The sequence below is a fragment of the Molothrus aeneus genome, chromosome 19 (assembly GCF_037042795.1).
Source record: "Molothrus aeneus isolate 106 chromosome 19, BPBGC_Maene_1.0, whole genome shotgun sequence".
NCBI classification, from domain to species: domain Eukaryota; kingdom Metazoa; phylum Chordata; class Aves; order Passeriformes; family Icteridae; genus Molothrus; species Molothrus aeneus.
Genome location: NC_089664.1, coordinates 8,493,191 through 8,506,897, shown reverse-complemented (window position 1 = coordinate 8,506,897; position 13,707 = coordinate 8,493,191). Strand labels below are relative to the sequence as shown.

The 13,707-nt window shown below is 47.7% G+C and overlaps 1 protein-coding gene across 1 annotated transcript in view; it reads right to left on the bottom strand.

Moving 5' to 3' along the window:
* COL5A1 (collagen type V alpha 1 chain) overlaps positions 1-13,707 on the bottom strand; it is a 133,991-nt gene that overhangs the window by 93,165 nt on the left and 27,119 nt on the right. The window contains exons 3-4 of the mRNA XM_066562709.1: positions 7,675-7,888; positions 6,934-7,096 (exon numbers count right to left, since the gene is read on the bottom strand). Coding sequence (XP_066418806.1) covers positions 6,934-7,096; positions 7,675-7,888 — 377 coding nt within the window. The remainder of the gene's footprint in view (positions 1-6,933; positions 7,097-7,674; positions 7,889-13,707) is intronic.

Sequence of the window (13,707 nt, the reverse complement as noted above, 5' to 3'; positions counted from 1 at the left end):
GAATTTACCACTGACCAAACCGAAAAAACAAACAACCCACGGAAAAACCAACCCAAAAAAGCAAAAAAAAAAAAAAAAAAAAAAAGGAAAAAAAGTGGATTTTGTAATCATGACTAACGAGGCTCCATCATTACAGGCAAGGCTGACCCAGTCACCAAGCTTGAGTGCAGGCCAGATGGCTGAACCTGCAATTACCCAGCGAATGGAGATGGAAAACAAGAGTTTCAGCAGAGTGTATGCAAACAATCCAGCTGATGTTTCCAGCCAGGCTCTCACTTTCCTCGCTGGCACCTGGCACTGAGGGGTCAGATGAGCCAGCGCCACTCTGGGGTGGAAATGAAAGCACAGAGTCACTTTTACAAGCTGGTTTGCAATTCTTATTCTGGCCCAAGTGCTGCCCTCCCTCCCTGATAAAACCAGATGACGTCCCTGGGCACCTGTGTAAGGTGATGCTGTGGCTGAGGTGCTGCCAAACGGGGCCAAATTTCACATTTTTGATCAGATCGACTGCATCGCTTGGACTGCTGCCCCAAAAACCTCCCTGGTAATTGCAAACCCATCCAGAGGCATAATCCTCAATAATTGCAGACATTTTCTAGGCAGCACTGCTCTCCTGGAAGAGCCCAGAGCTGTGATTTAATCCATATGTCTCAAGTGCACCATTTTAAAGAGGATCCTTTGGAAAAAAAAAAAAAATAAAAAAAAATAAGGCAAAGCAGAAGGAATGACAAGAAAACCAGCAAGCAAATGGAGAATTATTAGGAGACTGGGGAAAGCTACAGACATCTTCAATAAAGATCCCCAAATGCTGGCTCAGGAGGTTTTATTTTCCATCCTCTCACACTGTGGTATATGGTGGTGGTGTAAAACATCCCCTCTCTGCACTCCCTGAAAGACTGCACAGCAAAGGAGGTGAAATCAGATTTGGCAGGGCCAGCAGAGCAGGCAGCCAGCTCTGTAAATTACCTGCTTTCAGCAGCCTGCCAAGGCAGGGGGAGAGAAATGGGAACATGGATCCGTGGTGCATCCTGACAGACAAATCCAGGTTAGGAAAAACCACTAATTTTTAAAAATGGGTTTTGAAGTCGAACGAAAACTTCATTAATCTGGGCTTTCCCTGCTCCTTCCTGAGCCTCTGGGCTGAGCCCAGATCTTGCAGGATGTGCTGGGTCCAGCTCTGAGCTCATGGAGAGCTCCTGGGGTGCTGCTGCTTTGAAGATCCCAGAATTTCAAGATTATTTAGGTGGGGAAAGGCTCCAAGACTGACTCCAACCTGTGCCTGACCCCTATCTTGTCACAAACCCTGAGTGCCACATTTGGGTGTTTCTTGGACACCTCCAGAGCTGGGGACTCCAAACTTCCCTGCTCAGCCCATTCCCAATGCCTGACCACCCTTTCCAAACCCAGGTTAGTAAAAATCACTAGTATCAAAAATGGGGTTTGAAGTTGAATGAAAATTTCATTAATCTGGGCTTTCCCTGCTCCTTCCTGAGCCTCTGGGCTGAGCCCAGATCTTGCAGGATGTGCTGGGTCCAGCTCTGAGCTCATGGGGAGCTCTTGGGGTGCTGCTGCTTTGAAGATCCCAGAATTTCAGGATTATTTAGGTGGGAAAAAGCTCCAAGATTGAGTCCAACCTGTGCTGACCCACACCTTGTCACAAACCCTGAGTGCCACATTTGGGTGTTTCTTGGACACCTCCAGGGCTGGGGACTCCAAACTTCCCTGCTCAGCCCATTCCCAATGCCTGACCACCCTTTCCATGTTGAAATTCCTCCTGAATCAGGGAATTTCTTGCTTCCCCTCTATCAGAAGTGTTCCCCACACCTTGGCACTGCTGTTGATGTTTGCACAGGACCCTCCTACCACCAGGAACTGCCAAGACAGAGGTGCTGAGGCAAAATTTGGTCTAAATGTGAATTGGAGGTGGATTTAGACCTGAGGAGCTGACAAAGTCTAACTTAAGTTAGCACCAAGTTCTCTGCAGCCCAGCACATCAGTCCTGGGAGGAGAGACAGAGTAAACCTCCTCCTGGAGTCCACAGAGCTGTTGGATGTGTTAACAGCAGATCTGCCTGCAAGAGGAGGCTCTGAAACTTCCCCATCCCCAAAACCAGCAAAAAACCACCATAAAATGCACCAACATGTACAAAAACGTGCTTTTATTTCTACCCCTTCCACTAAAGCAAAAGCTTTTGATCCAACCTTCCAAGCTCAGAGTAAAATAACCTACAAAACTCAGAAAATAAGAGCATTTCCCAAGGATGCAGGAGCTGGGCAGGGAAGGAGAACACCCTGACGAGAGTGAAATGAAATCTGGGATTATCAACCCCAGGGATAATTGGTTTTTTGAGTGTAAACAAGGCCCAAGATGAAAAGAGAGGTGGCATTTGAAGCCCAGGAGCAGCTGAAGGGCCCCAATGTCTGGGCTGGGAGCATTGATGTGTCTGTCCTGCTTTGTCCTGGGCTGCCTTGGAGCTCTCAGCAGCCCTAAGAGCACCTCTGGCACCCAGCCCAGCCTCTCTGGCTCATCCCAAATTGCTTTCCCTCCATTTCTGATGGCTTGATTTCACTCGTGGGCTTGAGAAAAACAAACAAAAATCACAAAGGAGGAGAGGAAATCAAAGGCAGCATCTTTCAGCACCCTCCAGGGTGCTGTGTCCCATCCCAGGACAAGCTTTGGCACAAGTTTTTGTCAGCCCCTCCTGGCCACAGGTGCTGAGATCAGAGGAATCCACTTTTTTTTGGGTTTTACAGCACCAACTACACCACTGAGACACAGTTATGGCACTCAGCCGCACAAAATTAACTCCTCTTGTCTTCTGAAGGAGCCAAAAAGGACCTTAAAAAGCAATATATTCATGCCCTGAGCTTTTCCACACACAGGAAAAGTCAGTTCAGCCACTCCAGGCACTGCTGCAATCCAAGAGGGTCAAAACCCCACTTAACTTCTGGGACAAGGCTGCAAAATTTCACACAGATGAACCAAAAAAAAAAAATTGGCAGCAAAAGCAGTCACTTGTTCCTAGGCTGTCCTCAGGTTTTGCCAAAACCTACTCAATTTTTTACCCATGTCCACATCACAATTTAACAATGCCAACCCCAGCTCTGGAGCCAGGGGCTGTACAAGACTTTTATCACCACACAACAGCCCCAGGCTGGCAAATTAGGGGGAAAAAAATGGGAAATGCAGCAGGAAAACGGAACAGCAAGGTCTGAACAAAGCTCATTTTGCTCATCACTGGAGTAACACAGAGCAGAAAAACGGGGCTGGGCCCCTCCCTGCTGCAGAAACCAAATTTCTCATGGAATTTCTTCCCTGAGATGCCTCCAGACAGCCCCACAAAGGGGTTAAATCCAGCCCAGGGGTGGAAACATTTCCCTGCCCCAGACTTTGGGCAGCTCTTTCCCCCCAGCTCTGGGTTATGGGATTCCCCCATTCCCTGCTGGGATGCAGGTGTGACAGACCATGGGCACAAAATGGGCATCGCCAGGATGGTTTGGGAATTATTGTTGCCTTTCAGGCTGAAAATGCTTTTTTTTTTTTGCTGCAAAAGAGTCTTTCCCAAGCTTCTCCCTCTCTCTCTATTCCTACACTCAACCATGAGGACTTGGTTTCTAATTTATATTTAAAGGAAAGCAAATTAAAAGGAAGTTTTTCCCTCTAAAACTGAGACACATTCACATGGCTGCACTCCCCCCAGTGCTGCTGCACCACAGGAACTGCAGCAGAGAGAGTTTATCCCCCACCACGGGCTGGATTTTTGTCCTTCCCTCTCCCCCTGCAAAATAAAATAAAAAAAAAACCCTTTGCAGCCTCATCCCCTCAGCTTGAAACCTCCCAACCCTGCAAGAGCCCATCCTGCCATTTGTAAACTCCTGTTTACAACGAACCCAGCACAAAACTCAGCTTGTCCAACCTGGGCCCAGGGCTTGGCCCCATTTCAGCCCTCCCCAGTCCCTCACAGAGACCCTCAGAGCCTCCCAGCTAATTGAATTTTAATGAGAGGAAGTCATTTTTCCACTGGAAGAATGTTTTGCTGGAGAAATATTTTGAAACTCCTCTAACCTTTCCTGCCAGGCTTTTTCCAAGTGTTTTTTGGGGTTTTTATTTTTGCAGCAGAACACGCGTGAGGAAGTTCCCATCCGAGCTCTGAGCTGCTCCCCTCACAACCCCAGCATTTCAATAATTACAGCTTCCAAAACAAAAAGCGTTTGGGGCTGGTTTGATTTCAGTCCTGACAGGGAGGATATGAGTTCCCACTGCTTTACAGCTCCTGTGTGAGACAGAGCCAACCCCAGCCCTGTCTCCAATCCCACTCCCACCTCACTGGGTTATTTTCATTTCCAGCAGAAGTGACAAACACAGCAGAGCAGAAAACCTCTGTCCTGGTTTAGGGCGAATTTGGGAGAAAACAATACCAAAAAAAAAAATTACAAACACAAATATACAAACATCATAACATCACCCTATGAGAACCTCCTGAGCTGGGGTTTGCAGATGGGGTGGGACAGCAGCAGCTTCATCTCCTGCATGCTCCAGAAACCCTCAGCTTTCCAGGAACACAGAAATTGAACCCTTTGTTCTGGGCCTGCACAGTTTCTGCTTAGCCTTGCAGAAAGGAGGAAGGAGGGGCCAAAGGAAATGGAGTTGCTGAGATATGAAGGAAATTAGGTTCTAGTCCACTGCCTTCAGAAAAGCTTCTTCCACCCCAGTTAAAGCTGCTGGTGGCTTCAGTGGTGCGTGAGGAGGGGACCAAAAAAAACCCAGAAAGGATAAATATCAGAACTAGAGGGGGTTTATATCCATCTTGTGTAATTTCAGTACATGCAAGACAAAGAAAAATAAGAATTTTCCAATGACCCAGTTCTCATTAATGCCAGCAAGATCCTGTAGCTGCAGCCCACAGCCAGAACAGGCGAGAGGCTCCTTTGCACCCCAAACCTGAGGAGGTCCTGATGCCTTGAGAAGGGTGGCTTAGAACAGAAACTGGACAGAGCTAAAGAATAAAGCAGGGATTTATTAGGAGGCCTCCATGGATGCACCTTGGGCAGCACAAGAGCCCAGCCAAGATGAACCAAAATGGTCCCAAAATGCACCCAAAATGCACGGCCGGGCACGGGGTCTCTCCCTTGGATCAGTTCTGCTCCATTTGCATCTTGCAGTTCATTGTCCCATTCCAGCTTTAGCCCCTGCAGTCCCACCCTTGTTTTTCTCTCTCCAGCCCACGGTGTTTGTGCTCTTGGGGCTGAGATTTGGATCCTTTGTCCTTGGTGCCCAGCTGGAGCAGGAATTGTTTTGTCTCCCTGCTCTGTGCACAGAGCTCCCCATCCCATATATGAAGCTCAGACCCACCCACTAAAGCAGCACAGAATGTAAAAATATAAAAGCTAAAGCTGAGGCACCAGTCCCACAGCCCCTTGGGGTTTAAATTCTTTTCAGCAAGGGAACATGGCCACAGAAAGGGCTAAAAGAGGAGCAGGGAGCACCCATGAACACCTGGGTTCAGTTCCCTCCCTGGCAGAGGAACCAGGTGAGCCCTAAAAAGCACCTGGGAACCCCCCAGATTTCAGGGGCAGTTCTGGGAATCCTGTCATTTCACAAAATGAAAGTGCAGGTTTTTCATCCAGCCTGGATGTGACACCAAAGTCCTTCCAGGGGCTCTACCGGACCTGAGCTGGAGAAGAGCTCTCCACTTTTATATAACAAGGCAAAACCCAGCATCCAGAGCTGAAATATTTGGCAGAATATCCAACACTTGTGAAAGACACTCCAGTGCCCATTAAACCCAGCTTTTACTTTCCATTCTAATTGTTCAACTTCCCAGGGAATGTCTCTTAATTTAATACAATTTCAAGATCCAGGCCTCACTCTGTAACTGGGATTTTGGCAGATCTATCCAGCCCAGGCATTCCTGCTCTGTTTACAGCAGAGCAGCTCCCAGATGTTGGTAATATTAAACAGACTGGAACTTTCCCTCTGAGTGACAGCAAAATGCAAGCAAGAACTGGCTTTGCTATGGCTCTGATTAGCCAGGGATAGGAGATATTCCCATCCCTTTGCTGGGCTGGGGAGGCCCAGGAGATCCAGCTCTTCCTCTTAATAAATTCCACAAAAATAAAGAGCTAGAGATCAACAAGGCTTGATTACACCCCATTGCACTTGGTGCTGGTTTTAGGAAGCAATTCCAGCTCACAAGAAAGATCATGAACAGGATTCTCATCCCCAGGAAAGCCTCACAAGTGCAGCAGAGCACAGAAGTTGATTTTGCCAGGGAAATGTAGACATTAAAATGCTGCTGAACTATGGGATAAAGCTTCTCCCATCTGTACCTTGTCTATAAATAATGCTCTGCCTTTCTGCTTCCATCACACAGGAACATCCCACCCCTCAGGAATTTGCTTTGCCTTCGGAAGCGGAGTGTGGGAGGTGACAACCAAGCCAACCAAGCTGTCAAGGAGAGTCCCCTCGTGTCATGGAGCAAAAGAACCAAGAATCCATGGCCAATGAGTGGAAAAAGAGCAAATTCCGACAGCCCCAGGGTGAGCAGGGGCTTGGGAGGGAGCTGCATCCCTCAGCCTTCATTCACTGCCCCTGCAGCTCTAAATCCCAGCATGGGATGAACCTTGTGAGCCCTTCCCAGTTTAAATGTGCCAAGAGTTCCAAAAACCCAGTGTAGAGGTGGTCCAGAACCCCAGCAAGGGCTTGAAACCAGACAACCAGAGGAGCTCATTCCACCAAGGCCACCTGGCCCTCAATTTTCATCAGTACGACAAAAACACAAAATAAAAACTTAAAATCACAAACAACAGCGTTCTACTGTGGGAAAAAAAAAAAAAAAAACCAAAAAAAACCAACAAAAATTTCAAAAATGAGCTGGAAGTGTCTCATCATCCCTGTGGAACAGCTGCAGAGCTGCTCCTTGCCATGGCTCACCTCAAAGACCTCCTCATCCAAGATCCTGGTGCCAAAGACGATGATGCCGTTGACGTCGATGATGGGGTGCTCACTCCGGTCCAGGAACTTGGTGATTTTCTTCTTACAGTCCAGAACCAAGGTGACATTTTTCTTCTGCACGCTCAGAGCCACCCGGTGCCACCTGTGAGGACACAGCCCACAGATGCGTCAGGCACCGCCCTGGGCTTTGCAGGACAAGGCAACGATTGAACAAAACATGAACTTTCAGGAATTGATGCTCTCGTGGAAATCCTGCCTGGGCAGAGCCTAAAGGGTTGGCTGGCAGGAGAAATGCTGGTTGACAGCTTTCATCCCTCCAAATCAGGCAGGAGAGGGCCAGCTCTGGCTTCAGCAAGAAGCAGGGATAAAGCCACACTGTTGTCTCCCTTTTCCACCCTCTTTTCAAGCCCTGCACAAGCCTCAGCGTGGATTTTGCAAGACAAACTGATTTTTTTTTTTTTTGAAGGCCCTTTGCAGGAAAATCAAATGTTCCTATCCCCACAAGTAGCAGACAGCAGCACTGACTGCTCATTTACAATTCTTACAGATGTCAAATTAATCCACCAAAGGCCAACATGACAGAGTGGGGCACCTGTCAGCTGCCAGGGGTGTGCAAATACATTTCTACAGGCACGATTCCCATTTTACACAGTGTTCAACATGCTGGCATGGATACAAACAATGAACTGTTTTTTCCTTGGTGCACAAAATGTCACTTACTTGCCATCTGCTAGGTTAATGCCTCTAAAGAGAGGATAGTCTTCTGGGCCTGGCTTTCCTGTATGGTCTTCATACAGGAATACAGGAGATCTACCCAACTCCACACCAATTTGCTGGATCCCTTGCTCATTGTAAATTGAGATCAAGAAGGACTGACCTCCTTTCTTCGCTTTTACAGTGGTTAGAATGGAGAAGTCCTCTGGGAAGGGGGAAGCTGGAGTGGAAAAGCAAAGAGGTTAGTGAGGTTTCCTCGGAAATAATCCCTACATCAACAGTGCTGTTTTGTCTGAGAAGCCATGGCTGGTTTGTCTCCAGATGTGGGCACATCAGCAGCCTTAAATGTTTATATAGGGCCAGATGAAGATGTGGATTTTCCCCAGATACTCTGGGGTGAAACCCCTGTGTTGGGGGAAACAAAAGTTCTACAAAAGTCATTGGCTTAAAATTGCGTTTTTTGCACCCAACCCTTCCAAAAGAAGCTCCCCTAAAGCTCTTTAGGACACAAGGCAAAATCTTTCATGGGGTGCTCCAAATGAATTTAGGTTGTCAAAGGGACAGAGGAAATCAAGCCTCAACACAATCTTGAAGGGTTTTTCTTTAAGGGAGCAGAGAATTGCATCAGGATTTGTTCATTCCAGATGAGAACAGAAGATTTCGTGGTTTTGCCTTTCAGGGTTGCTGCAGACACACACACACAAAAAAAATCTGAAAAAGGAAATAAATCTGGCAATCAATGGAAAATGCTGGTTTGCCTGCTTATTAAACAGCACCTCATTTCCTGACCTTTCCTCCCCTCAGGAAAGAGCTGTGTCTGATCACAGGTGATTTCTGTCTTTATTTCTGCAAGGTTTGGAGGAGCCATTAAAGCCATTAAACTCTGTCGGTACAGGGTCAATCTGCAAGGCCAGGCAAACACATTTAAAGATTCAATCTGAGCATCACCCTCTTGCAGAAACCCAAATTCCTCCCCTCTCTTTGGATTTCTCTGCTGTTCAGGCTGAAAAAAATAAAAAATGAGCCCAAACTGAAAATCCTGGATGCACATGCCAAACAGGGCAGCTTGAAAACCACCAGGAGCATTCATAAAGAAGATTTCTTGATCAAATTATACACAGAAACCCCCTGATTGCTGCATTTCAGAACGTGGGGCTTGCAGGGAATCTCCCCCTGGAGCAAACCAAGGATTGCTTTGTAGCCCAGCAGGGCAGAGCAGAGCGGGGCAGCCCCACAAACCGTGGGGTTTGCGACACGTGTGGCACTGCTGGCACCCAGGGAACACAGGGATCCTGTTTAAACTGCAGATGTGCAGCCAAATAAACCACAAAAACCACCAAGCTCAGTGCCCAGAAGCTTCAAATAGATTTCCTTCACTAGTTTAGGTTTTTTCTAGGGGGGTTTCGCCCAGGGAGGGGATGAGGAACGTGGCAGTGGGGAGTTCTTGGCACCACAGCAAAGCTGGAGCTCAAACACAGAACCCTGAGATCATTCCCTTCCTCTCCTGACTGGGAGGTGCTTCAATTTTAAGGAACAAACTGTTTATGTATTTATTTAAGTATTTAGGAACAAAGTTTTTAATGTTTTTATCTGCCCACAGCAGGGAAGGGGATGAGGCAGGAGCTGCATCAAATCCAGAATTGCTGCAGAGCAAAGGGAGAATTTCAGGGGCATAACTCAGGGTACCTATGGAGAAACACTTTGTACCAAGTTAATCCCCCTCACCTTGTGTAAATAACATTTGGGAAGCAGCAGAAAGCAGCAGAGAGACCTCCCAGTCAGGAATTAAATGCCATTAGGTTCTGATTTATGCCCAGGACTCAGCCCCAGATATTTGGCCAGAGCAGCTCTGGTTTTGGTGCCTCCCTGAGCTTCATCTCCCTCCCCTGTGCACAAACCCTCCTGGAGGACTGAGTCAGGACCATACGCCTTCCTGGCTCCAATTACAGCCTACAGATTTGGGCCTTTTATGTAAAATAGTTCATGTCCAAAATTTCATTATGAACCCACAATACAGTACCTTTCAACTTGGACAAGCTGCCAACTCATTAAAAAGCTGCTTTTAATTTTTTTTTCCATTATTATCAAAATGTCTCCATGGTGATGCGAGTTTCTCAACCCAAATAATCATAATGGATGAATTATAGCTGACATTACTCTGTTACTGCTCTGCTGTCCTGGCAAAACAACAATGCCTGCACTGTCAGAGGCAGAAATGACCCGGGCTGCTGAACGAGGGATGAAAACACATCCCCACACACACCAATACTGATAAATACACGGCCATAAATACACCAGGCAGCGAGAAATTGACCCAAATCCCTCCAAAACAATGGAGACACCCCTCCAACAAAGGCTTTGGGATGGAGTCCTCCTCTTGGATTCACTCCTCAAACGAGCTCACGCTGGGAGATGCTGCGCATCCGTCGCTGGGGCTGGCTGGCACCCTCCTCCCACCCCGTGGCCAGAGCCTCCCAAAACCACCCTGTGGGACCTCCCACAGCACGAGGGGGAGCCCCCAGTCCTGCTGAAGCTGCAGGAGCTCCAGGGTGGGCATGGCTGAATCCATGGGATGCTCCAATGGATGAGGCAGGGTCAGGCTGAGCAGCTTCTGGCTTGGGCACGGTGATTAAAGGTCCTGGAGAACCTTGTGGTCTTCAAAACAGGGCAAGTCTGGAGCTTCTTGCTAATCCAGGTGTGCTCAAACACAGCCTAAACCAGAGTCTGCTCCTGAGATCTTCCTCCTAATCCAGGTGTGCCCAAACACAGCCTAAACCAGAGTCCTGCTCCTGAGACCTTCCTAATCCAGGGGAATCTAATCAGATCCTAAACCAGTCCTGTTCCTGAGACCTTCATCCTAATCCAGGTGTGCCCAAACACAGCCTAAACCAGAATCCTGTTCCTGAGACCTTCCTGCTAATCCAGGTGTAGCCAAACACAGCCTAAACCGGAGTCCTGCTACTAGTCTGGAGCTGCAGAACAGCAGAAATCAGAAAAGCAGTGAGCTGATCCCATTCCTGACACAAACACAAAGAGAAAAATGGCATTTCCTAAGCCTTTACACTTTTCCTCTTCAAAGCAAAGCTGGTTTCCAATGGTGTCACCAATTTCTGGCCTTTTCCTTCAGCTGAGGAGACTCTCAGCTGAGCAATGACTTGTTTTTCTCAGGGGTGACTGTTCAGGCTCTAACAGAGATTTCTGAGAAGGCAAATGACAACTGCAAATTTGATGGAAGCACACAAATGACATTTTGCTGGCTGCCACTGGAACCCTTGCCTTTCTTGCTCCTTTTTTTCTTGCTTTTCTTTCTGGAAAAGCACAGATTTTGTTGGGAAGCAGGACTTCTTCAGGGAGCCAGGACAAAAAGAATCTCAGCAGATTTTTTTTCACTCTTTTGAGCATGAAAAAACAAGTTTTGTGTGTATGTATATATATATACACACACACACATACATCTTGCTTTGCTGGCTGTGGCAGCAGAATGCAAAGCCCATGAAATTACAACTTAGAAAAGCACCAGCTTCTAATTAGCAGAAAATATTCTGTGCAGAGCACGTTTGCCAAGGGTGCTGTGGAGCAGAGAGGGCAAGCCCTGCTCCAACCCACCCTCCTGGTGACACAAAAGCCCTAAAACCGCATTCCCCTGGGGCACTGCCCTGCAATTTCCTTGTTATCTTTGTCCCCTCTCTCATCTGGGGGTGGGAGCTGAAGTCAGATCTCCTTAAAGAGATGATGAAACATCCAAGGATCTGCTGGAAAACACTGGGAGTTCTTCACTTGGCTCTTCCCTCTTTCCTGAGTAAGCAGCAGAGGAGCCTCAAGGACCCTGGAAGTTTTCAAAGTGGGACTGAGCTGCTTCAAGCACCCCATGGGTGTCCAGGAGATGAAATGATGGAAAAGTTTCTCCATAACTCCATCCTGATCTTCCCACCCAAGGAAGATGCGAGCCAAGAACTCAGTGAAGGTGAGGATGTAAAAGCAGTAAGGCATAAAGGAGACAATCAAGAAAATCTTCGACACTGAGCTCTTTCCTGAGACCAGGATTGAATTTTCTCCAGGGACCAGGACTCAGTTCTCTGCAGGGATGAGGATTCAGTTTTCTTGACTCAGCTCTCTGTGCTTGTGTCCCCTCTGTCAGACCTGCTGTGATCCAATCCCTTGTTAAACAATCATCCACAATGTTCCAGCCTTGTTTTTACCCCTCCAGTTCAGCACCATTTGCTGGTTTCTCTTACATAAAAGTGACCAGACAAGACTCCACAGTGGCTACAGAAAGTGCTGGCAAGCTCTCAAATCCACTCCAGCTGGATATTCCAAGCTGGAACATTTCTTTTGAACACGTTGGAGCTTGTAGACACCAGGCCTAAAACTTGAAGTCATTTCAGGAGCATGACATGAAGGGACAGAAGGCACAGCCTGTCCAGCTGGGCACACAGTGACTTGATCTGTGATCAGAAACAACTTCCCTGCCCTGGACAGCAATGAAACCAAATTTAGGGTCTGGTTTGCCCTTCTGCAGACATTTAAGCCCAGCTTTAGGCCAGACTGAGCAACTCCTTTGCTAAGGGTTGTCCATGCCATGATGTCCAGCCTGTTCTCATCTGTCCCCACATCAGGCTCAGTTTTTAGGTGCGACCCAGACTGTGCTCCTGCTCACCAGGGTTTAATACAATTATTGCCACAGCAGGATAATGATGAAGGCTGGAAACAACCTCAACAACGAGGGAAGCACGGGAGGGAGGGTTGGGAGCAGCCTCAAAGTCTTCATTTGTGCCTCTGCCAGGCTGGGGCTGAGGGATGCCCTGGTTAAATAAGAACACTGGTGGGGGCACAGCCCATTAGCTCTGATTGAGCCAATCCATTCATCCCCTCCCAAGCCGTGAGGGAGGCTGAGTGAGCCTGCTCTGCTTCAATCCCCTCCTGCCTCCCACACCAGCAAAAGCAGCTAGCTAGATAGATAGATAGCTTCCTTCCTTCATTTCTTCCTTCCTTCCTAAATTCCTGAATTCCTTCCTTCCTTCCTAAACTCCTTCCCTGCCCAACCTGCCTCAGCAAAGGCACTTTTCTCATCCAAGCCCTGCCATGCCCAGCCCCAGCATTCCCCCTGTCACAGACATATTTTATGAAAAATCCCTTTGCCAGGATTTTTCCTCCTGAGAAGCTGAGAGGCCTCAGGAACAAAATGCCAACAATGGTTATCTGCTGCTGTGGAATGCAACAGGTGCATCTGGGATTGGTCTCATGTGGTTGTTTCTAATTAATGGCCAATCACAGTCCGGCTGTCTCAGACTCTCTGGTCAGTCACAAGATTTTATTATCATTCCATTCCTTTCCTTTCAAGGAAATCCTTGATTTCATCCTTCTGATTAAATCCTTTCTTCCATTCTTTTAGTATAGTTTATATATATATATATATATATATATAAATATAAAAAATAAAATAATAAATCAGCCTTCTGAAACATAAAGTCAAGGTTCTCATCTCTTCCCTTGTCCTGGGACCCCTGTGAACACCACCACATTCCCCCAGGTGAATCAGGGACACCTGGATGGCTTGGGAAGGAGGAATTCTGGTGCTGACTGCATCTCTCAGGCAGGGAGGGGTTTGGGTCCATAATTTGTTCTTCCAAACACACAATGCTGATGCCTTGGCCCAAAAAAATTCTGCTCAGGCAGCAATAGAATGGTCAGTGCCCTTCAAGGGCTTCGTGCCTTGCTCTGATGAGCCTCCCATCCCTTCCAACAACTTTTCCCAGGACATGTGTTCCCGTGGGCCAGCCTCAGCTATTTTTATCTGGTGATTATTTGTGTTAGGGCAGAGAGCAGAGCCCCAGAGCCAGACCCCACTGAGCTGGGCACAGAACAAAGCCCAGCCCGGGCTCCTCTGCTCCGTCCCCTGCTGGGTATCACCCTGTGAGAGTGAGAGAGGGGGAATTGTCCAGTCTGAGGGAGCAGAGGTGGCACTGTGTCCTCTAACAGTGACAGCCACACGCAAACACGGGGATAAAAGGAAATTAATTGATGGCTGGAAAGCTGCAG